General features: G+C 38.2%; 2 protein-coding genes across 2 annotated transcripts in view; both read right to left on the bottom strand.

Moving 5' to 3' along the window:
* Window positions 1–17,956, bottom strand: part of kif14 (kinesin family member 14) — a 24,482-nt gene extending 6,526 nt beyond the window's left edge. The window contains exons 1-27 of the mRNA XM_015034226.1: window positions 16,725–17,956; window positions 15,267–15,521; window positions 15,080–15,167; window positions 14,816–14,914; window positions 14,569–14,621; window positions 14,445–14,475; window positions 14,149–14,256; window positions 13,942–14,058; window positions 13,241–13,359; window positions 12,544–12,716; window positions 11,624–11,771; window positions 11,089–11,152; window positions 10,799–10,983; window positions 10,551–10,653; window positions 10,226–10,383; window positions 9,995–10,142; window positions 8,840–8,986; window positions 8,181–8,313; window positions 7,668–7,761; window positions 7,255–7,393; window positions 6,629–6,735; window positions 5,684–5,781; window positions 4,774–5,007; window positions 4,452–4,639; window positions 3,813–3,965; window positions 308–430; window positions 89–163 (exon numbers count right to left, since the gene is read on the bottom strand). Coding sequence (XP_014889712.1) covers window positions 89–163; window positions 308–430; window positions 3,813–3,965; window positions 4,452–4,639; window positions 4,774–5,007; window positions 5,684–5,781; window positions 6,629–6,735; window positions 7,255–7,393; window positions 7,668–7,761; window positions 8,181–8,313; window positions 8,840–8,986; window positions 9,995–10,142; window positions 10,226–10,383; window positions 10,551–10,653; window positions 10,799–10,983; window positions 11,089–11,152; window positions 11,624–11,771; window positions 12,544–12,716; window positions 13,241–13,359; window positions 13,942–14,058; window positions 14,149–14,256; window positions 14,445–14,475; window positions 14,569–14,621; window positions 14,816–14,914; window positions 15,080–15,167; window positions 15,267–15,521; window positions 16,725–17,719 — 4,335 coding nt within the window. The 5' untranslated portion in view covers window positions 17,720–17,956. The remainder of the gene's footprint in view (window positions 1–88; window positions 164–307; window positions 431–3,812; window positions 3,966–4,451; window positions 4,640–4,773; window positions 5,008–5,683; window positions 5,782–6,628; window positions 6,736–7,254; window positions 7,394–7,667; window positions 7,762–8,180; window positions 8,314–8,839; window positions 8,987–9,994; window positions 10,143–10,225; window positions 10,384–10,550; window positions 10,654–10,798; window positions 10,984–11,088; window positions 11,153–11,623; window positions 11,772–12,543; window positions 12,717–13,240; window positions 13,360–13,941; window positions 14,059–14,148; window positions 14,257–14,444; window positions 14,476–14,568; window positions 14,622–14,815; window positions 14,915–15,079; window positions 15,168–15,266; window positions 15,522–16,724) is intronic.
* A 653-nt stretch (window positions 17,957–18,609) lies between these two features.
* Window positions 18,610–23,723, bottom strand: ddx59 (DEAD (Asp-Glu-Ala-Asp) box polypeptide 59). Its single transcript, XM_015034225.1, has 8 exons — window positions 23,633–23,723; window positions 22,556–23,379; window positions 22,302–22,484; window positions 22,113–22,202; window positions 21,383–21,634; window positions 19,823–19,975; window positions 19,457–19,585; window positions 18,610–19,278 (listed from the first exon to the last, which is right to left on the bottom strand). The coding sequence occupies exons 2-8, from the start codon at window positions 23,357–23,359 to the stop codon at window positions 19,018–19,020; spliced, it is 1,872 nt and encodes a 623-aa protein (XP_014889711.1). The 5' UTR covers window positions 23,360–23,379; window positions 23,633–23,723; the 3' UTR covers window positions 18,610–19,017.
* Between the last annotated feature and the right edge of the window lie 776 nt (window positions 23,724–24,499).

Here is a 24,499-nt window from a genome sequence, read left to right as displayed (position 1 = left end):
TTTGGGAGAAACCCCCCCCCCCCCCCCCCCCCCCCCCCCCCCCCCCCACACACACACACACACATATACGTGTGTTGCAGAAACTCACCGAAATATAAGACTGAATGTAGATCTGCAGGGCACGAGACATATCAAGAGTTTTGGATTTTAGACTCTGTAAGACCTGGAAGCAGAGATGAAAGGCATCAAAGGCAGAAACTCACTCGCTCACTCAGATTTCCTTCGGTCAGTCTACAGGTCAGTCATGTCAAATTACATGATATCAATCAGACAATTTCCCGCTACAAATGAATATCTGATGTCTTACTGGGTTTCTGGGATAGGCCAGCTGAGCATCTCTGAGCGTTTCCCTGGTGATGGCAAGGATTTCCTCCAGGAGAGAGCGCACGCCCTTTCTGGTTCCCCTCAGCAGACAGCTCAAAAGTGATTGCTGAAATCATAGAGCATTAAAGGCAGTGAACATGTGCAATGTGCATGGACAGTGGAGAGCTCCAAAAACTATAAAGACGTAACCAACAAAAGGGCAGAGAAAACAAGGATACAGCAAACATCCCTGATAGTCTGGAGCAGAGCCTGAAGAGCTGGACTGGCTGAATTAAAAGTGTTGCAAAACTATTCAGTTTGACCTCAATCCCAAAGTGATACTGCTTAGAATAAAATAAAAATTTACTCTTCTGTCGCCATTGATTATGGAGATTGTGGATTTTTTTAGTACTATTATTTGTAGGTTATATAAATTTGTTGGCAACACTTTATTTGAAGGGGGCTGAATAAGACTGTCATGACATTTTCATAAACATGACATAACACCTGTCATGAACATGAATAAGCCTTCATGAATATTTATGATGGTTATAAAGCGTCATTTGGTAAATTATGACACTTTTAATACAAAGTTGACATTATTCAAAATGTCTTTGTTATGACAACTTGACATTAACCAAGAAATCATTACTGTTTAAACTTTACCTTTAATAACATAAAGTTACCTCATTTTTAAAGTGCAATCAGTAATACTTTTATAACAAATTTATATCAGTAATGATTTCTTGGTTAATGTCAAGTTGTCATAACAAAGACATTTTGAATAATGTTAACTTTGTATCATCACAGTGTCATGAAAGTCTTATTCAACCCCCTTCAAATAAAGTGTTACCAATTTGTTTGTATTATATGCATTTTGCATACCTTCTCCAACTTCTTTAAACATGTAAAACCCCATACAAACATAACAAAGAAATAATTGGGGGGGAAAAAAAAGAAAAAAAAAAACAAGAAAAAAGATGTCCTATCTTTTTAACTTAGTGACCTGGTGGGTTAATTACATTATTCTACACATTGAGAAGGTACTCCACAAAGGGGCTGTACTTGCAAGTATATTTTGCTTGACCCTTGACTGTTTGACGTTTTTTCTGTTTTCAAAATGTTCCTACAATGTGGATGGAGGTAGAGATTTTCAGAAGAGTAAAATACAGCGTCAGGCGAGAAGAGAACAGAAAGCCAAAATCTCATGGTTCAACGTGATCACTGGCACTCCATAAACAGCTATGAATGGATCACTTTGGATCTGGGTTCTAAAAATTCCCCTGAGAGTGCAGAAAAGAAGTTACTCCAGAATTTGTACAAACTTGGGCAGAAGAAAAACATATTACTTAAGTTGCAGGCTGAGGTCTGACATCTGTCACACTGGTCTAAAATTGAAAGGAAGAGTTTAGAAAAACGAGATTTAAAAAAAAAAATACTCTTTTCTTTTTTATTGCTTTAAACTTTACAAACTCTAACCTAGCACATGGTGTACTTAGAAATATTCTGAGAATCACCTTATCCCGCCATGACTCAGACGGTTCTACACCCAATTCACGTTCCCAAGCAGTTCTGATTTTAATCAGACGAATGGGACTCAATTGCCATAAGTTTTCCATACAAATATTAGAGAGGTTTGATTTCTAATCAGGCCTAACAACCAGAAGATCAACAAGGCTCAGCAAGGAAAGCTGGAAACAGTGATGAGATACAGTATCTAATTTGGAAGCAGAGGAACAAATATGAGAAGGAGACAGGGTAAATTTTGAGGGCAACTCTGAAAAACAAAGACAAAAAAAAAAAACGTCTCTCTAAAGGTCTCTATCGTGCCAAGCGGCTTTAGTAGCAGCGGGGAAGTGGATGATTTCTTAAAGGCATTTAGTTAGAGGGAGACAAAATTCAAAATGGGACCTAAACTGACAAAATCTTAAGGGTAGAGAGCACAATGAGATGTGAAGTTACAGAAGGTAATTTAATAGGTATCAAATCATCATTAGATAATTGAGGCTGGTGAAAAAGGCGGAGAAATTGATTGAATAAATTGGTGGTTTCCTGACATTAAGGAGGTCCTGAATATCAATGAAATCTGAAATTTCTGTTCACCGCAACTGCAGAGTTCAGAAGATGATTTTTTTTTCTGAAAATGGCGAAATTTCAAATACAGCAGCAATTATACATAATTTCATAGCAGTCCTTATTTTAAAGCCACATACTGCAAATCCATATTATGTGGGAATTTCTAGGTAGAATTGATTTTAAATAAACTGTGAGCATCCCAACTTCCAAACGCAGGAAAGATGAAAAAGTAGACCTTCAATAAGGATTACAGTCAGCAATCACAGGTATTATTTATGATAGTTTTAGAGAATTAAGACCAGTTTTAACTCAGAAGAAGTTAGCAAAAATCCATACATTTAAAGCCTGGGGGATGTATATTGTAGAAAGAATAACCACACACATTTGCAGCATCAGCTGCTAGAGTGAGTTTGCTCTATCCCAACTTGAAATCAGTGAATAGTCAGCTCTGACTGTTTTTATATCTGAACATAAAGTGAGATATCCTAACTTTATCAGGTAAAATCTCTTAAAAAGTGAAGATGCTGAAGGTGAAAATTAATGCTTCCTTTTTTTTTTTTTAAACATTTGCATTAATGGCAGATTTTAGCATTTAAATGCCAAACTTTAAAAAAAAAAACATGGTGATATTCAGCACAGGTAGTTGAGCGGAAAGCCTGATTAGAGTTTCTGAATGAACACAGAGACCTTAACGTTTGGAGACAAGTGGTCTGATGACTAACATTGAAGTATTTGGCCATAATGACTGTAAAAACACTGGCAGGAAAATGCGGCAGTTTACGAGCACAAGAACACGCTCACCATTGAAGCCTCTGGGTAGCAACAGGATGCTAAGTACAACAGAGTCAACATTTGGGAAAGGGAATCACAAAGCTCTCATTTCAGTCCCATAGAAGATTTACGTCCAAGAAACACTCCTTCAAATTTGGCACAGTTGCACCTGTTCTGTCAGGAGGAATGGTCCAAAACGCCAGCAAACTACTCTGAGCAGCTTACAAAGCAAGACCTAAAACATTTGCTATAAGTCAGACAGACTAAAGGTTGTTCTACCAACTACTGGGGAAATGTAAGAAAGAAAAAAAAAAATCTTTGTTTAAAAACATTCTCTCTATTGTCATTTGGGAACTTAGAACATCTGGCTTCCTAGATACAGAAGTAAACATCTGGTTTGAACTGCAGTGAAAAGTGAAACTAAGTAGGTTTGTGCGTCACCGCTTTCTCCTGCTTCATCAAGGCAGCAACAACAATGCCCCTCTTATTATTTCTTCATGCAGATCGAAACATTTTGTAGATTAAAAAAAAAAAAAAAGACATAAGTATTCAGATCCTTAACAACTAGGTTGTAATGTCTTAACTGCTCTGGCTATCCACAAAGCTTTTATTACTTTTCATTTTCTGCGGATCAGAAGACAATGGAGTATTACAAGAGTTACCTTGCCTGTGGCCTGATTGCCAGGCGCCGTAACACTGAGCGGCATGCCCGTCACCACCGCCAGCTGGGCGAGCGAGAGCATCGCCGCATCCAAGCACTGACTGCTTTTCCTCCTTGCTTCCTTCACCATCGATGTGATCTCGGATTCACAGCCCTGAATTGGGAAAAACAGTTATTTATTTATTTTTTACATCCAACATCAGGCTAGCATAAACAAACAGATGGAATTAAATTTAATTTACCAGCAAATCAATCAAAGTCAACACAACGGTTGATGAAGTCTGAAGGGTCAATAAATAAATTAAAATGGTGGAAAAAAAAAAAAACATATTAGGGTTTAGGGGTAAAAATTGCCTGTTTAGGTGCCAAGAGTTGTCAGGAATTTAGATTTCCTTTCCATATATTCATGACCTGTGTGGAGCTCAAGGCTGAGAATTCCCTCTGCTTTGCCATTTCCATAGACAGAGCTCAAACAGCTCAGAGCTAAGACCTGTCAGTCAGATCGGCATTTTGATAAGCCGCCGCATGTCCAAACTACGCCTAATTGAAGACCATTTTGTCGGCTTAAATTTTGCCTTTTATATGAAATGAAAATACCCAGAAACCTCCATCCCAGCTTTATGTCACTAGGTGGATTCACCTGAATAAGCATTTGGAAGAATCCTCCCATTTTCTTGACTTGGCTTTTAAGTTCTTCGGCAGTCGAGTACAACAAGCCAGAGGAGCGTTTAACAGTGGCCAGCCACTGCATGGCAACAAACACAGCGGTCTCCACCGCCGCAGTGGCCTTGATCAGTTCAGTCTGGGCTGCCACGCTGCACACAAACACTGCAGATGGATGAGCAATCAGAAAAGTTTAAGTAAAATAAAACCCCAACACTTAACAGTTGAACAAAGGACTTTCATAATATTCCATAAATGATTGTTTTGGGGGAGGGGAGGGGGAATCAGTTGACGCTCACCGCTGTCTTGGCTGTCATCATCTAGACCCTCATACAAGTCAGATATAGTTTGGACAGCCGTGTATACCAGATTCAGATCAGACATCAGTCTGTCTGCCAAGGTCTCCTCTGTCTCGCTATAGCTTCGCAGACGAGCCACGGACAGGCCAATCAGCTCCTTGCAGAGGCTGGGAACAGCGGGTTCCGTGGCGCTCGTTTGGTTGGAAGGAGGTTTGAATGATCCACACATCAGCCCTGCAGTGCAAACAGGAGGAGTAACAAAAATAACTCGGGTCACTGAAAGTTTCTCTTAGTTATTTTAAGACAATATAAAACCTTTTGAGGATCATGATTTAACAGCAAGACCTACATTAATTGTGAAAAATAGCTTCTATCAGTTAAATAACACTTTGTTCATCTACGATTGTTTTTTGTAACTCCAGCATATAAACTATGTGCTTTTATATTCAATTCAACTACAATTCACTATGCAATACAGTGCCTGTTGTAAATACAGGTTTCAGCCAGCTAATGAAATTCCTGATTTTCAAGCCAAACCCAAACAAAATACCTTCTTTTCATGACAGCTGATAGTGGAAACGCTAACAAGAACGACTTGGTGTCAGTTCCCTTAAACCTCAAAAAAACTGTTTAAGGAACAAGTATTGTTTTACAGAAGTTTGCAGAGAAGGGTTGAAGTGCTCTTCAACGCTGTGCTCAAAATTAAATTAATATATGTACAAATTTTAAAATTTATGCATTTGAAAAATGTTTAAGATCTTTAGCAGAAATCATGCTTTTTTTTTTTTTTTTAAGATGACTTAAATTTTTATTTTATTGGTACAAATCAAGTTTAAAGTACTTAAAGTACCAGTCAGCTCCTAGAGCTCAAGGAATTTTTAAACAACTGATTTGTTATCAAGCATCTTACCAGCAGACTGTGAGGAGTTGGTGAGGCTCTGAATGGGATGAACTCGGATTTCATACAAACGTCCAGAGATTCGCTTTGTCTTCAGAAGGCTTCGGCTCCTGAAGTCCAACCAAATATAAGCCGTTTAAGTTCACAGCCAACTTCAAATTAATCTTTTTTTATAGACATTTTGGGAATAATATAACTGAGAAGTGCAATCATGAGGATAGTCAAAATGTAGGATTTCGGTTAGAGAGAGAGAGGGGAAAAAAGAGAGAGCAGAAATCTTAGTAAAGTTATGCTGCATACACATATGTCCATTAAAGTCAGAGCGAAAAGCAGGATGGAGTCACAAACTGTGTGTGAATTGTTTCATTTGGCTGGATCTGGTGGAGAGCAGGGCACCACCAGAACTTCTTGCCATGAAAAACAACACTGTGACAGGAAAATGTTAGATGTTTGTAGTTTCCCTGTGTTGTGTGTGTGTGTGTGTGTGTGTGTGTCCATCTACATGTTTTGTTTATAAGGTGTGAAGTCTGACAGAAGGAAACTTCAATCCCCCTCAATTTAAACACCCTGTTCTGACCTGGTAGACAAGAGACTGAATAAAATAAAAACCAAATGAACCAAAACAGGAAGGAAAAAAAATTACCAGCAGTTTGCTGATTACACAGTGTAAGAATGAGAGGATCTTGTGTAAAACATGTGTATACAAACTTCATTACCTCCATGTATACACAATTAGATAGTCAAAGAACATTTCTTTTGCTTGAACAATGTTGAAATAAGAGCTTAATTGGCCAGCAAAAACCCAGACGAGATTAAACCGTGAGTTGGAAACATGCAGAGGGAAGTTTGGAAATTTTTTCTGCTAACATAATTCGTACAACTAAAGCCAACTACTTACTGCAAAGACAAGATGCAAACAGAGGGTCTGCAGGATAAGAAGGGGAGATGGATAATTACCTTCGGCGAGAAAAGGAGGAAGTGGAAGCAGAGGAGGCTGATATATCTTGCTCCCACTCATCATCAGGGTCATAAAACACATCGTCATCTTTAGAGGTGGAATCCCCCTGCGGAGAGTAAAGCAGTGCTGACAAGCCCGGTCTCACTTATTCAACTTAATGAGAAAAGCACGGCAAAGTGAGGCTGCATCCCTCCATCAGACATAAAACAAGCCAATCTGGACTGTAAATAAGGTCAAATGGGAGGGAAATAGGCAATTAAGTGAGAGGTGATGTCAGTCTCTGATTATGCAGAATGAGGAATGGGAAAGCTGGGAGTCTGCACATGTTTTTCTCAATACACAGCATATAATGTCTCATTAAAACACCTTTCAATGGAGGTAGGAAATCTTCTGTGAATTTAGCAGCGTATTATGGAACACAGGAAGAGCTATAAATTCAAACAAAGGAGAATCCCTAATTGAATAATCCTGAAAAAGCAGAGGCAACTTGAGACGGTCAAGAAAACAGATTACAAAACAAGTACACACTTTGATGCAGACAGTCAGCTAATCAGATAAAACAAACACACACACAAAAAAAAGACTTCAAATTACATCAGAAAAATCTATTTCAATGAAGACCAACCTGCTCCAGTTCTCTCATCACAGCCATGTTGTTCTGGAATTTTTCTAAGCTCCAGAAAGTGGAGATTCCCAGCTTTGTGTTTTGAACGCGCACCTGAAGCCCGCCTTGCTGGGTGTTCTCAGACTCAGAGCTTTCATGTCTAAAACGGAAGAAAAATGACAACAATGATAGCTAATCTACACATTTTGTATAATATTTCTATAATTTAAACATTTTGTATAATATTTTGAATTGCAGCTTTCAGTTTTAAAACCCTATGTAGAGTTACATTAATTTAAACATTTTGTATAATATTTTGAATTGCAGCTTTCAGTTTTAAAACCGAAAGCTGCAATTCAAAATATTATACAAAATGTTTAAATACATTTTGACGGCAACCCCCTGTAAAACTTTCCAGACTGCGTCTTTCCCACCTGCTGAAGAGAGTGCGTTTCTTCAGCTTAACGCTGATTTTATTGGCCTCCTCAATCATCAAGGACAGCTTCATGGCATCCCACTGTGGAGAAGCTGCAACACAGAGATACAACACCAAGACATGACGGTAGGCTTCTGAAAGCATTTAAAAAGCACAGTGAGGTTTAGATGCCCAAAATTCCACTTCTTATTATGCCAGCTATATTACAGAAGTTTATAGAACATGAATGCACCAAATAACCTTGCGCTGTGGATTTGATCTGATCTCTGCCAGCAAAACTCAATGCTTCCGGTTTAGATAATGAAATAAAAAGAAAAAAAATATATATATTCACTATATTGCATGACAGACTTTGGATGATCAATTTGATGAGATACACCCCTTTCTTTCTCCTGAACCAAGGGACAAAAATATGAAAAAAGGGGGCAGTATGTTTTTAAGTATAAGAATCTTAAAAAGTTTTCCTGCTAACTCATTGAGTCACATAATTGTAGCAGCTGTTCCAACTCACCATTCCTGGTAGTTTGCTTCTCCCTAAGAGCCATTTTCTTCTGCATCTCCTCCAGCTCCTTGCTGATCTTCCTCTTTTCTGCCTCCAGGGCATCTACAATCTTTGCTTGGCAAACTCTGCGTTCTTCCATAGCCTGCAGTGAGTCACAGCAAAGTAAACAATGTTACACCCATCAGGCCATAACATTTAGCCTTAAACCAGGCTATCGCATAGCTCAAAAACACACCCCAAATGGCCAATTCATTAAGAAGATTAAGAGTAAGGATATTTATTTAAACTTATGCCTGTTTTCTATAGTCAAAAATTAAGGGGCTGGGAGATTAATAACAGTAATAAAGTTGCTGTACAGAGCTATCTTATGATAAAGCAAAAGCATGTAAAAAAAAATCTTAGGTAAAATACACAAATAAAAGTCATAGAGAGATTTACGACTTGCAAGTTTATAAATATTGGATTTTTGGCTATTTCTTCAATGTCTTATTCTAAGATTATAATACACAAACCAAAATATAATTTTGTAAAAACAATACAGTACTTCATTTCCTCTCCGCCTCCAAGAAAGAAGATGCATTTAAATTTCAACAAAAGGCCAGGCACAGGGACAAAATGATCAAGTCTTTACATATAAAAACAAATAGCTTTTTTTTTGTTTTCCTGACCTGAGCTTCCATGTGGAGTCGGAGGCGTCTCTTCTGGGAGTCCACCTCCTTTTCCAGCTCCAGGTTGGCCATCTTGAGCTCTGCCATCTGGCTAGCCACCCTCTGCCGATCTCTGTCTTGCTGACGCTTTCGCTCATTTTCCTCATTCTGAAACAAAATGACACATTTATTAAAAGTGCCTGGTGCATGGTAGGCACAGTTCAAATTAAAAGCACTGTTTAGTACATAATGTTTTTATTTAGTTACTACATTTTTTTTAAGTTTTTATTTGCTTGAAAAATGTTTCACCCTAAAAGCTGAAAGTACTTTTAGGAATTAAATTTGAGTAAAATTAAATTTTCAAAGAGATTAGTAATAAAAAAAAAAGTAGTTTAGCCATTTAGTATCATTTCATGTATTTCTGAGAATTTTTGTAGATTAATGTAACTCATGAAACCCTTTACCCGTCCCCTCCCCCTGGTGGACAGTCAAAGTACTACAGTTGTCAAGCGCCAGTTTTAGAATCATGGCCGCACTTGCCTTCTGAAGCAGAGCTTTCACATGTGGTACAAAATATATTTTTTCAAGATTACAGAAGGTTAAAAAAAAAAAACATTTTAATTAACCTTTCAACTGTGATAAAAAAAAGTGTATTGTTTCTGTATCCTGGAGGTGCATCTGAATGAATAAATTTGAATATGACTGAAAAGTTCATTTATTTCAGCAGCTCAGTTCAATAAATTAAACATATTATAAAGATGAATTCCACACATTATGATGTTATCAAGCCTTTTCTGTGTTATGACAATTTTCCACTTAAAGCTAATGAAAGGACAACATTTATAAACAGACCAAAAAAAAAAATGTTTGGGCTTTGTGAAAAGCATGTTTAATGCCCGCTTAAATGTTTTCATTTTCAAAATGTGCTCTTAATCTGACAAGCTATGCATATTTCAGATACACCTGTGTGTTGAATTTAGTAGATTTCTTGATTTAATGTGGACTTTAATTAATTTGAAAATTCTAATTAATTTATGATTTTAATTAGGTTTGCATATAGAAGAATGGCGTTTTGTTAAGATTTGTCAAAAAGCATCTAATAAATCGTTACGTCTTAAACTGTACCATTTTCTGACGATACAAGGGCTTTCTGAGAATTTCAAGGATAAAACATACCAGTTCTCTCTCCAAGGCTTGGATCCTATTTTCATAAAGGGTCTTCTGGTCAGAAAGCTCTTTTTGAGCCACCTCTTTTGCCACCTGAATTCCCTGCATCATCTCTTGTTTTGCCTTCAAATGAGCTTCTTCGATTTCTGCCTCCAGCCTGAGTTAAAAGCGAGTGATTTAAAGGAATTCTGGCTTTACTTGTTAGTTTACCAAATTAATAAAGAGATCCTTAACACTCACTTTGCTCGCTGAGCTGCAAGAAGCTCATTCTTGGCAAATTCAAAGTCTTTTTGTCCATCCCCGGCTCCTGTCCAGCACGATACCCGCTTTCCAGACTGCACCTCTGCTGGGTGATTAAAGCGGAAGTAGTGGTCCCCACCGAGGATAACTCTGTCACCCTGGACACCAGATTTTAAAATAAATAAATAAAACATGAGATGAGCACAGAACCTTGTGCATAAAATTATTTCGTTGTCAACAGGATGTTGGCTTTGTTTTACTAATTAATCCTTCAGATTCAAGTTATACAATAAGGGAAGCCAACAAATACTTTTCTGGTACTTACATGGTGTAGCACAGTGGATTCATAGATGAGATTCCCATTGACAAAGGTCTTTGCGTTATCCATAGGGATGATGCTGACCATGTTGTGGATGTTACTTATGACACTTTTGGTGGGGGAGGAAAAATTATTTAACTCTAATTTAAACTCAAATGCAACATATTGATCGTAATGAAACATATTAACAGATTTTTGCTGAGCAGGGTTTAACTGTACTGTACACTGTATTACCAAACTACCAAGATTCTCACCAGTGCCGATCAGCAATAAGAGTTCCCGTGAGCTGAATGTCGAGACTGGAGTCCGGTTTGAGTTTGCCCACCGTGGTTCGGCCCTCTTTGATCATATAGAGAAGCATCTCTGACAGCTGGGGGTCCTCATTCAGATTCACCAGGTTCGGAAGACGGTTGTCCACTTTGAAGGTCACGCCTGCTTTCTGATTATACGAGATGTGAGAAATACTTGAGATTTTTTTTGCTCTGTCTTCGCTAAAAGAGAAGTGTTACGTTTTTGTTTTGGCTTGGGAGAAAATAAAACGCACCTGTAGCTCTTTGGTCTCTTCACGTTTGCGTATCTCTGCCTGCTCAAGTTTCTCTCTCCATGCTCTGACATAAAAATAAAATAAAATCACTTCAGAAATTCTAATGAAACTGTTGCTTGATTCCTTTCATATCTAAACTTTGATATTACTCTTGACTTTCAAAAATAATGAAGGTAAACCACAAATGATGTGATGTAATTACATTAATGCTGCAGGGTTTGAAAGTACGAGTTTTGTAAAAAGCTGAAGATATATTATTGTAAAACTGCTCTAAAGTAAAAAAAATATATAATCTTAAATTGTAAGTCAATGCTAATAAAACTGTAAAGAAATTTATAGCTCCAATACTCTAAATATTTTCACTGTCAGTGTACCGTAAATGTGTCTCACAATTGACTGCTGACATCCAGTTGGTAGGAAGTTACAGTGGAATTTACAATAACATTTCTACAGTAGATCTAAAATTACACTTCAGAAACACGAGAAACAAACAAAGTTTAAGAAATGACGTTAGAATGAGTGTAGCGATTCTGACCGGTTGGCTTCAAGCATCTCTCTCTCTTGTTGACAAAGTTTACTCTTCAGGGTGCTGATCTCCTGCTGGAACATCCGGACTCTCTCCGGCTCAGCGCCCTGGGAGTTCATCTGGGCCGCACGCAGTTTCTCCACCTCTGCCTTCAGCTCTAAAAACGCACCACAGATTGGGCCAGACTGATTAAATGAAAACCTAACTAGAACTGAGCAAATATCAGCAACAACATAATCGAAAAAAGCAAATGAATGGACTGGAAAGAGTTTACTTTTTCTTTTTTTTTTTCTCCATTAAGAGGTATTCAGAATTTGTCAGTGACTACTGATTTACTGCAAACCGGTGTTCTACTCTGAACAGTAAGTCTCACACTGACCAGTGAGACGAGCTGCATCTGCAGCAAGAGCTCCCCTTAGTGCTGAAAACGTTGAACAGCAGCACAATGGTCTCATGAAAAATAATACTTGCATGACAGTTAGCCGCCATGTGCAACTGACAGTGCATAAATAAGGGCAGGAAGCAAGGTTAGGGCCACGCTTTCATTTCAGCTGGAGAGCAAAAGAGGCGGTGAGAGATAAATGTGAGGGCAGGTTATAATGTGGGGAGGAGAGTAGGAGATGAAGATCAAACTTTCTGGAGTAAAAGTTCATAAGACTGAAGAAAAAAAGAAAAAGAAAAATCGAGAACAACCAATACAATGTTTTCAGGTCTGTCAGCTACTAAAGACATATTTTTATTTGTCTTTAGTAGAATCAAACAATGAATATGCATGGTGCCAATTTATAGCATAAAATGTGCTTCCAGAGATAAGAACCGCACAAACACTTTGTTTCTACCTCTAAAATCTGAACAAACAGTTGCTCAGATTGTGTAGATTAATCAGATAACATGAACTCGTCTGATTTTGTAAGTGCAGAAAGTCTGACCTCTGATCAGCTTGGCACTGGTGTCTTCATTAACTTTGGCCACATTGATGATTGTGCGGGCCTGCTGAGCATAGCGCAGCGTGCTCAGGCTCTCCTCCACGTTCGTGCCAGCTGGGCTCACGGTGGCGACCATCGCCGTCTTGGAGTTACCTCCGAGGCTTTCCTTCAACAGCCTGCAAGCCGAGAAAAAACAAAAAACAAAAAAAAAAAAACGACTTTACAAAACAAAAACAATGCTCCAGATAAGCTTGAATTTGAAAGTGATTCCACTTTCTACTTCATGTTTTCAGAGTAATTGTCATGTCTCCCAGCACCCTTCAAGATTATTGATCCTCCTAGGACACATAAGGATCCATAATGGTTGAAACTTAGCTATAGCTATATCGTGAGCAATCTTTTTAAAAACAATTATGACTGTGATAAGTTTATTCTGGAAAAAAAAAAATGCACAATGAGGGGCAAGGGGGAAACAATTCTAAAGCGGCAACTACAGCTACAGCATAGTGTGGCATCTTTGGATCATAAAGTGTAAACAGCAACCATTTATTGTAAAGCTTTTATAAACATTAGGGGTGCCAACAAACGTGGATGGCTGAATATTGTATAAAACTGCGCTGCTAGTTCGACACCAGACAATAATTCTTATGTGGAAAGAAGCTAACAATGCTGTGTTTAATGAAGCTTTCTGCATCCTTACCATGTGAGAACAGACTCTCTGTATGGTATAAAAACCTTCTTCCTGGTGAGCACTTGTTCTGACAGAGCAGAGATGACCTTTCCGAGAGTTAGCAGGGACTTGTTGATGCTAGCACCCTCCTGTAATGTCACAAAATAAATCATGTTTACCTTTTAGTAGCTAATACAGAGCACACAGAACAGGAAAAAAAATATCTATAATAAATGAAAACTGGATTTCTAAAAAAATATTATATATAATCAATGAAGTAAAAGCTGAGTCAAGTCAAACATTTGGTGATAATGAAAAAAAACAAACAGTGTCATATGTTTTCTTTACACTAAAAATCTCACTGAGTGCCACTCCTACTGAAGCTTCTTAATATCAATGAATTATAGTCATGTGAAAAAAAACTGAGGCCAAATCATCAGATATTTAAAAAATTAGTTAAAATCTAAATTAACTTTGTTTTACTCATTAAAGATAGGTAATCGAGAAAAAGAAAGGACATGACCATGCATCCAGTAATATGACATCAGCAAATATGTTGCTGTTATTTCATTAATTTAGACCAATATTGTGCTGTTTTATTAGTTTTGAACTGCAATAAAAGACAATGAAGATAAGTCCCCAGACTGACGGCCTGAGTAGAAGCACTGCAAGACACAGAAGCTAATATTACAGCAGTGCTAAACAGGGAACATCCCAACGTCTGTACCAACCCTGAGTCTCTCTCCAGATGTTTGGGCTGTGCGGCTGCGCTCGCTGCCCGCAAGGTCGACTAGGTTGATCCTGCTGCTGATGCTGTGGTCATGTTCCTCTCCCTCCACAAACTCAGTCTGAACGGACAAATAAATGAGTCACCAAATGATAAATTAATACACACATCAGAAAGAGTGCGAGCACATAGTGACGACAGAACTGTGTACCTTAGTCTGGGTCATAACCAGAGTGAAGACAGAGTGAGACCTGGAGCTTTTGTCATTCATTCCTGTGGCTGCTGTGGCTCTCTGCTTGTTACCAAGCTCCAACCAACCCTTAAAAAAAAAAAAAAGGCAAAGTGAATAATGAAAGATTCATCCTAAATATTAACTTTGGAGACTTTTTTCAAATAATAAGCTATATTATTTTTCAAACACAAGATTAACTCCAGCTTTCATTTTATTTTCCACTTCAAAACAACCTCTAAGAGAAGAAAAACTCTAGAATAGTAGTTCTAGCTTACCTGAATGTCACTGTAAGAGCTCACCACATTCCTTGAAAAAGAAAGAAGATAAGCAGTTCATATGTGTCATTTTTGATTTTTTTTTGGAATGAAACGAACATAAACAGAGAAACGGTTCTCTTACGCAGAGAGCTCGGCAACATAAGGACCATGGACCGGATGCTCCCTCACCCTCAGCTGAAAAACAAGTGTTACATTTTCACTAATTACCTCGCAATAACAGAAAGACATGTCCTAGTAGCATTTTGATTTGGCATTTATTTCTTCTTTTAGCAAAATCTGAAAGCAAACACGTCAAGGGTCAGATTGGAAAGCAGGATTTCTAAAATATTAATAGAAAAATACATTTACAGCTGTTGCAAACTACTAACCGGCATCTTCCTCTGGTTTGGCTCCTCCCTCGTAACCAGCAGATCATGAATTTTTTCATTATACACCTCAAAGTAGCTCATCTCCACATGACATTTCACCTGAAAGGCCACATAGAATAGATTTTATGTTATGATACCTAACAGGAAGAAAAACGTCCACATCAGTGGTGTTTTCCTGGTAAAATAATTTAGAAATAAGATTTCTTATGGCAAATTCACTCTAGAAAAAAGGTCAATGAGCAATCTATTTCAGTGTGAATCTACCTCTTCATCTTCCATTGAAGCCAATCTCATAAATAGCTCTTGGCAGAAACGTGGGATGACCCCAGCCTCCTCCTCAAAACCCATCATTCTGAAAAAACCCAAACACAATCAAACCAAGCAAAGTGAAAGATTTACAAATTTCATAAAGGCAAACAGATGAACTGACAAAAACTCCAAAAACACTCACGTGTATGATTTACCAGAACCCGTCTGGCCGTAGGCAAACAAGCAGGTGTTAAATCCTTCGAAGGCTCTCTGTAACAAAGGCCTAGCCAGGGTTTCATACACAGTTTTTTGGCTGGCGAAGGTGGGGTCGTCTCCATCCACAGAGCAGAAAGAGAAGTCATATGTGAAGGAGTAGCTTTGCCTGGACTCTGGATGCTGGACATTTGTCTCCTGGCCGTTCATAAAGATGACCTGTGCGGCCTTTTCAGCCTTCTCTCTACAACACAGTAGAATATATAGACAATGTGGAAAATGCACTTTGTCCTCATTTCCATTTCAGTTTGCAGGGCACTTTAAAAAGCATCGATGGTTTTAATTAGAACAGAAATCCTAATTGTAGAAAATAGTGTCCTTCAAAACTATCCATATGTCTTTAACTTTTTCAGATTTTTCCACATCATAAGATCAGATCCTTGTGTTTTGTTGAAATTTGTATGATAGACCAAAACAAACTATCACAAAACTGTGAAGTGGGAGGAAAATTATAGTTGGATGTCAATCTTTTTTCCCCAAAATATTTTTGAAAAATGTGGTGTGCAAATGTATTATATCCAGTCTTTTCCAGTTTACTTCTAGGATTGCTCTGAATTTAGCTCCATCTTCCTTGCAAACAGATCTGAACAGTTTTTCTCTCCCTGTTAAAGAAAAGCAGCCCCACACATGATGCTGCCACCACCTCGTTTCACTGTGGGAATGGTGTTGTCAGGATGATTAAGGTGTTAATTTTTTCCAAAACACATAGCATTTTGCATGCAAGCCAGAGCACCTTCTTTCCTATAAGGCTTGTGACAAATTTCAAAGACAAATTCTTGCAGCTTTCTGCTTGTGGCTCTTCTAGAAATGCCAGATCTGTAGAGTTCAATTCTGTAGGTCCTCCAGAATTGCCATGGTGTTCTTGGCTGCTTTTTTGATGTTTTCTTTGACTAGCCAAGAAGTAGGTACCATACCTTGCTAGGGTTACAACTGTTCCATTTCCATTTTTTTTTTAGGATTATAGACTGAATAGTGTTCTGTGAGATGATTAAAGCTTGAGGTATTGCTTGATAACCTGTTTTAAACTTCTCCACACTGGTCTCTCTTCTGTATCCCTTTGTTTTCATAATATGTTTTGCCCACTAATGTTCTCTAACAAAACTGAGTCATTCACAGAACAGATGCACATATTCTCAGATTAAATTACACCTATGCAAACATTTCAAAGGCATTTAGGATTAGATATTATTAATAGGTATACTTTTGCAGAAATGTTTTTATGTTTTTGTTGATAAAAAAATGAGAACCTTTTTCCCATCACTCCACAAGTAACAACGTTTTGTTGGATTAAGTAAAAATCAAAATACAGAACATCAAAGCGTGTGGCTGTAATGTTAAAAAGTTGAAACTTTTTGCAAGGTTCTGAAGACAATAATGACCCACAAACCTGGAACTGAAGGGTCGGACCCGGACAGCCACAGTCACTGCGCTGTTCTCCATCTTAAATGACTCCTGATGCCCCGCAGCCTGGCTCAGGGTTTGATCACCAGGGGCTGGAGTGGACATCCTTGCAAAGATGGCGTCCCCTTGTTGATTTGCGGTGGTGGGCTTTCTCTCCGGCACAGCAGCGCGGCTTTTATGCACACTTGAGGATGCCTTGCCTCTTGGAGTTGTAACTGGTTTGGCGTTTTCTGCTTGCTCAGCTTTGGGCCTTTCCAAACTTGCAGATTTACCTACAACCTGCTTCGGTGCTTCTTTGCAAGCCAGTCTCTCGAAAACGTCCCTTTTAGCGGCGATTTTCTCAAACGGCGTCCTCTTGGTGGGAGTTTTAAATGTCTTAGTCGAATCATCTAGATGCCGTGAAGCAAATGATGGCGTTTTGGTTTGCGCCCCGGGAGTTGCAGCTTCTGATCCCTTTATTTTGGATGCAGTTTCTCTTGAACTTGACGACCTAAATAAACTCGCCCTGCCATTTGGTTCACTGAGTACTTTTGAAATTGGCTGTGGGTCAGCAGTAACGCTGACCCCACGCACGGCTTTATGCATGGAGGGCGTCCTGGTCCTTCGCTGTAGAGTCAATCTCTTCTCTGGAGCAGGAGTGCTGTTCTGGCTGCTTTCGGTCAACGATTTCTCGGCACCACTCTTCCTCCTTGACCTCCTTTGTAGAGTGAGTCTGCTTCGGTAAGGCGTTTGCAGCCCGCTGCCGCTTTTTGACAGCGCAGAGACGACATAGGTTCTGTTTACTTGACGGCTTTTATCTGACAACCTGCTCTCTTCAGCCCCCGATTCTGCACCCGATATCCCACTTTTTCCTAAAGATGTGTCTGGTACCTTTACATCTCCCTGTCGGTTTCTGCCGCCGGGTGTCTTTGACGTTGATGCTGACATTAGATGGTCGTAATAAGTTGTATGCTTCCTTGCCTGTACGCTAAATATAGACATTGTGATGTTCCTCAAAACGCTCAGGATTAGCTAAGTAACGGTAACTGTACACTTTCCTAACGCTCCTCAGCATCTAAAAAAGACTAAAACTATTTGAAGTACATCGTAATTTACTTTTTAAAAGTAGATCGAGTCCCGTCCGATGTAAATGGTCCCACTAAAAACAGAACTACTTTGTTTATTTATACTTTCATGTTCGCTTCCGCCATCGCCCGCTTCAATTTCAAATCGCGACCGTCAGTGACTGCTGATTGGCTGAAGTAATAGCGTCACGTTATTGGCGCAGTCATGCAACCACGTTAAACGGACACTAGGTGGCAGTATATGTAAGATCGGTTTTATCTTTTAGTTGAGTGCTCCTTAATCTACAAGTTAGAACTCACTTTAGATGTCTACTGTAACATAAGTATGATCAGTTTTCTATTTTTTTGTTGTCTTTAATTATTTAAGATAAAATCTGCCTTCTCCTGTGACATCTATTAAGGATTAAGGCAGCAGGTTAGGATTCTTTTGAGTACATGTACTCAGAAAAACATTTTTTTGTTATCAAATTCTAACTTGAATGGAAATTAAAACGAGTAGTTTATAAGAAGGACTCAGACTTGAATGAAATTATGCTTCAAAATCTCAATATCTTAGAACCCACTCATCCCTTGTCATACTTTTGCCAAGTATCCCAACTGACCGACTCTATTCTTGTAGCCCTTGTGATGTCATTGACGAAATACGCACAAAGCAGTTATTTTATTTGTAGTGCACTTTTTAGAAATGCATCTTGTGAAATTCTGTGGAGAAAGCCAATCTAATTACTTAGCAGTGCTTTTATTGTCAGTGTACATTTTTAAAAATGCACTACTGAAAAGTATCTTTAAAAAAATACACTATTTGTCTCAAAAAGAAACAAATTAGTCAACTTTATTTGTTGAAAAGATTTGACAAAAAGATAGATAATAATTTGCTCAACACAGTTTCACTCCTAGCAGAGGCATAGTGCCACCTGAGTATTTTGGGGGTCAAACAGTCCCTAATCTTATGAAAGAAGAATTTCAATCATAAACACACTAGTATAAAAATAAAAATTTTTACCAAGTGGAAACTAATTGTATGAAATGCAAAGGAAATGAGAACATTTTCAATTTATAACTTTAGTAGCTGTAGCTGCATTCTTACAATGTTTATAAAAAGGGATAGTCAAACTATAGGAAATACATGTTTATTTGTAATTAAACAAAACACAAACTTAACATTTAATATCTCTATAATTAACAGAAAGCCCCAGTACAGGTTTGACCAATCAGTTACTTCTTGCGACGGTCATGTTTCTTTATGATGTCCAAGAGGTTGTTTTTAGTAACCAGTGTGTCGTCATGTTGCATCTTGTTCTTCTGACTTTCCCTCTTCTGCTGTTCAAAGAGGTATGGTGAGTTTAGGAGCTGAGGGGGCAGGATGGACCCAGTGGGTTTGACCCTGTTCACCACCTCCAGGAACAGCCGTTTGTTGTTGTTGTTCAGGAAGGTGATCGCTGTTCCCCTGTGGCCCAGCCTTCCCGCCCTCCCCACCTGGTGAGAAAACATAAAAGATAAACTAGGAGACATATTCTGTTTTCCATTTATACCCAAAATGCTACAAAAATAATAATAATTAATAACATAATTAGATGGGGGGTTTTTTAACTGTAATGTTCTAGTTATAACCTAGACAGTAATTTTGAGTGAAGTATGAGATAAGTTTACTAACCTGATGCACATACTCATCCATTGTGTTTGGCATGTCAAAGTTAACCACTAATCTCACATTGACAAGGTCTAGTCCTCTGCCCAGCACACCTGTACTGATTACTACTTCAAAGTCTCCATCCAGAAGACCCTAAAAAACCAGAACACATTTTACACAACGGAAACTTGACAGACTGTATGAGCTTTTACTAGGTCTAAAAACATTACATTGCATTTTACTAGATTAAAATGTAGAATAATGGAACCTTGGTAGGTTTGTGGTTGAGTAACTACAATTATTAATTCAAGAACATCGATCTGTTTCAGTAAACACTTGGAGCTCTTTTATTCTTCCATGTATCAATATTCTGCATGCCGTTAATCTCACCTTAAGGATGCGGTTGCGCTCCCTCTGGTTTTTGTCAGAGTGAATTGCTACAGTAGTTAGGCCCGTCACCTTGGCAACTGCCTCACACAGGAGATCGGCACCCAGTTTACAGTCGACAAACACCACGACTGGAGGCAGGAACAGTTTGTTATCCTAGGAGGATGGAAACTGTATTTATTACAACCATAAAGTTGCTGCACTAACAGAATGTATGGCTACAGTGACTACGGCCATATCCAGTAAATTAGAATATATGTTCCAATGGGGCTCATTTATCAAATTAAAAATACCTTTTGAAAAGAATATCTATTAAGCAGGTATTAAGCATACTTTTTAATAAGCCCACTGTATTACAAATGTTTTTCTTAATGGGCTGATATAATGCTTTCATCTTAAATATTATGTTTTCATTACAAGTAAGCAAAAAAAAAAAAAAGAAAGAAATAAAAGACTAAAGATGTCTGTCATTAATCTATGTTCCAATTAGTGAATTTAGTTATCGTACTAAAATAAATTAACTTTTCAATAGTATTTTAATTTATTTATTATGACTAGGTTTTTTTTAGCCATTTTATAGGCTGATAGTAAAAAAAAAAAAGCTGCAGAGTCCAAATATAAATCCACAATCATATGTTTGAGCTGGATTTGCTGACATTTGAAAATACTTAGCAGCAGATATAACACACCAGGAGAAACTTTAAAAAGCATTTTTAAGTGCTTTAATTTTTTTGCAATCATAATAAGTAATAATAATAATAAGTTGAAAACCACATTCATTGAAACACAAAAAAATAAACACTGCATAATGAATGTATATAATATCAATTTCCTTCATTCATAGAATTTTTGAAACAAATGAACTTTTCAGCCACATTTCAATTTATGTTTGGAGTAACTGATTTTCCCTTTTTAAAATCATATTGGCACCATAGTTTTGTATTTCTCATACACTTACTCCTGTCCTTACAGAGTTATTTTCCACTAAGAACTGAAAGAGTTCTGTAATCCTTCTAAAAGTGAGGTTATTCTCAGGTAAACTATGGCTTAACAGTTTTTCCCTGGATCAAATAGAGCAGACCTCCTTCTCCTTTCTTTGGATAAATGTTGTGGGCCGTTACTTGGATTCCTGGACTGAGGCCATGGCTCCAAGGCTGTGGTAATTGCAGTATAAACATGGTGTTGAGGGAGACTGGTTGTTGGAGTTTAAGGAATTCCTACATACAGTTGCCAACAAAAATAAATAAATAAATAAATAAGCTGGTACCCGTACATGGCAGGACTGGGAGATAAGAACAAAGACAAAAATATGGGTTTGATTAGCAAAACAAATGTCAAATCTCCAACTACAATACTTCTTGTGCTACTCTCTAAACAAGTTGGATTTGTTCTTTGTAGTGCACCAAGATCTTACACAAAAACAAAGACCAATTTTAAAACCTACGCAGGAAATGGAGATAAGATTACAGTGACACTCCATCCAAAATCCCTCCTTTAACCCTAAAACTTAAGCAATTTTTGCCTTTAACTTTTACAAATAAAACTAAAAAAATATAAACTTACATTAAGAATTTCAAACAGCTTCTTCTTCTTAGAGGGCTCCTCCACCCAAAGTAGGATCTGCCTGACGTTAGCACACGGTTGGTTCTTCTCACCGATAGCAATGCGCACAGGGTCATGGACCAAGCGAGCAGCCAAGTCCTCCGTCCCTGCTGGGATAGTGGCCGAAGCCAGTAGAGTCTGGTGTTCCTCTGTAACATGCTCCAGAACCTCCAGAACTTGTTGCTGGAAGCCCATCTTCAACATGGTGTCAACCTAAAGGATAGACCACAGGAGTCATGTTGTGAAAGGATTTTCAGGGTATAATTATAAAAGATTAGCTAGTCTTTGTTACCATGGAGCTACATATCTTCAAATACTTTTTCACCACTATTATTGACTTGTCTCTGAAACTGCAAACATTAATCACGAGGATTTTTTTTTTAGAAGTGCCAAGCTAAGAAGACTCTCCTTTTTAAAGGACCTACGATAACTTATATTTTTTAAACTGTTGTACATTGCTACAACGTGAATTTTATTGGTATTTTATCCGGATCTTAAACGATATAACAATACAAAGTAGAAAAGCAACCCCTGTACTCTATGTAGGTTTACTCCAGAAAACCTGCTTAGCCTGGTTGCCGGGGCACTAGGGCAGTCCACCATGGTTTAGTGTTGTAAAAATGACACAATGGGAAAAAGTTTGGTGGGTATGAATAGATATTTGCAAAGCATTATATTAAAGTTGTCTTACCTCATCAACCACCAAAATCTTTACTTTGTCAAGTTTAAATGCTTTTTGCTTCAGGATTTCAATGAGCCTCCCAGGCGTAGCGATTACAATCTAAAGGAGATTAAGAGAAACCAACATGATGATGGGGAAGAAATGCTACAGAATTTCACAAAACAATGCTTTGACTGGAGTGAAAAACAGGGACTTTACTTTGATGCTGCTCTTGAGGCGGTGCAGCTGTGGGGGAAGAGGCATGCCTCCCACAAGCAGGGCTGTTCTCATGTTAGGGATGCCCATCACCAGCTCCTTGGCCTGTCTCTCTATCTGTATGGCCAGCTCTCTGGTGGGGGTCAGAATCAGACCCAATGGACTGCATACGCCGTGAGCTGCTTCCTGAAAGTAACATTGAAAAAGAATGACTCAGTTTTTGACATCTTTCTGTAAAGGAGGCTAGATTACCTTACCTCTAGTGCTCTCACAACCACAGGCAGCAGGAAAGCTATGGTCTTCCCTGATCCAGTGTCAGCGCTGGCTATCACATCCCTCCCTGTGAGGCCAACAGGCACCATCTGCATCTGGACGGGCGTTGGAGCCTCATAACCAGCTTTTTTCAGGTTGCCACTTAACAAGGATGGAAAACCACAGTGTTCAAACTCAACAATAGGTCTTCGGACATCTTTTCCCTCGGTTTTAATGCCAAGCTCCAATCTAATTCGCTCCACTTGTTCATCTGTGAGGCCTGAGATGAACGGATCTTCCCTGTAGGAATAGCCTGCTTCACTTGTACCCAGATTTACAGCTACATGATGAGGTTGAGAAGTCCTTCCATCTGTGTTTTTATCCTTAACATTAAAGGCATCATGTCCAGGCTTAATTCCCATTTGCAGTAAATGATTGGCTTTGCATTCAAGGCTGCAAACATCATTATCAGTAGCATCACATATGTACTCCCCATAACGTCCGCACATCACACAGACAGGCTCTCCTGGCTCTGGCCATCTCTGGCTCTTTTTGAAAGATTTCACTGGTTCTTCTTCTTCTGCGTCATCTGAGGAGGACTGAGCTGCAGATTCACATTTTGCGGTCTCCGTTAAATGTTCACCTTTGTCAGTCTGTGTTTTTAAGTCTTCCCATGCTTCATCTTTCTGCGTGGATGCCTGCAAGTTTATTTGGTCACAATCCTCTTGATCAGTCTTGCTTTTCTTATTTAATCCGTGCCCTGGTGCCTGGACAGGTCTCTTTACTTTCAGTGCTCTTGGCATAAACATTGGAGCGGTGGAAACAGGGCCTACGATGTAGAAATGTGAGGAAAAAATTACAATAAATACAAATAATAAAGGGTGAATACATTATAAAAGCGCCCGGAATGGCTGCTGTGACTTTCAAGTCTTGTAAAGCCACACTAACGTTATGAGCAAGGCACAAACGTTGTGTACGTTTTGTGTTATATATCTAGTATTATTTTTTTCACCAATTACAATTCACAAATGTAAGAAAAATATAATAGATTTCTCTTTAGTACACGGTGATAGCATGAATACCTTCACGAGTCTCGTCAAATCTTCCAAAACAACCACAGAGCGCGCAGTGATGACGTAATTACGCACTGCAATGTGGGTAAGGTAGTTCTTCATTTGTTTAAACATTAACTAATACTACAAGGTAAAAAGGAATGAGTTAAAGTGGATAAACGATTGCATATTTTATTTTGTGGTCAACTCATGAAATATAACAATAATGAAGCTGAATTTATCTTAACTTTTTAATTATAATTTATTTATAAATTTTGTTTTCATACACAGTGTAACCAAACCAATTTTTCACAAATAGCGGTAAATATGTCCAGACAATAAAACAAATACAACAAAGCCGATTTGTGTGCAAGTACTGGTAAGATAAATGTAGCAATGTTCCTCTGTTTCTCAAAAAAGTCCAGCTCAGCTTATTGTCATGATTAAATCTCTAAAGATCATAGAATAAAATGTTGGATCAATAAAACTCAAGATTAAGGTGAATATGTGTTCTCTTGAAGATGGGTCCCTTGTCTGAAACAATCTACCTGTCGGTGTTTGAGATCTAAACATATGAAATATGATTTTCTTTGCAAATACACCTCTGAGAACTGAAAATATGCTGAGGTGACGGCAAAAGGTGAAGAATGACATATGTTATAATGATATAAAAAGTCACGCAGAAAAAACTTGCTGTCGCACTATAGTTTAGATGTAGGTGTCACACGTGCTGCATTGTTTTTGTTGTGCCAACTGACAGGAATGGGACTTTATCATGCAATGATAAAGGCAAATAAACATACCATATACAAATCTAATCTAATCAAGCTCATGTTTTTTTCAGCAAATCAATTAAATTTATATAGCGGTTAAAAAATTATGCTGAAAGTTACATTA

The sequence above is a fragment of the Poecilia latipinna genome, unplaced genomic scaffold, assembly GCF_001443285.1.
Source record: "Poecilia latipinna isolate Pla-1442-1.1 unplaced genomic scaffold, P_latipinna-1.0 Scaffold291, whole genome shotgun sequence".
In the NCBI taxonomy this organism is placed as follows: Eukaryota; Metazoa; Chordata; class Actinopteri; order Cyprinodontiformes; family Poeciliidae; genus Poecilia; species Poecilia latipinna.
The sequence above is the reverse complement of the archived record's forward strand: the minus strand, read 5'-3'. Positions and strand labels throughout refer to the sequence as shown.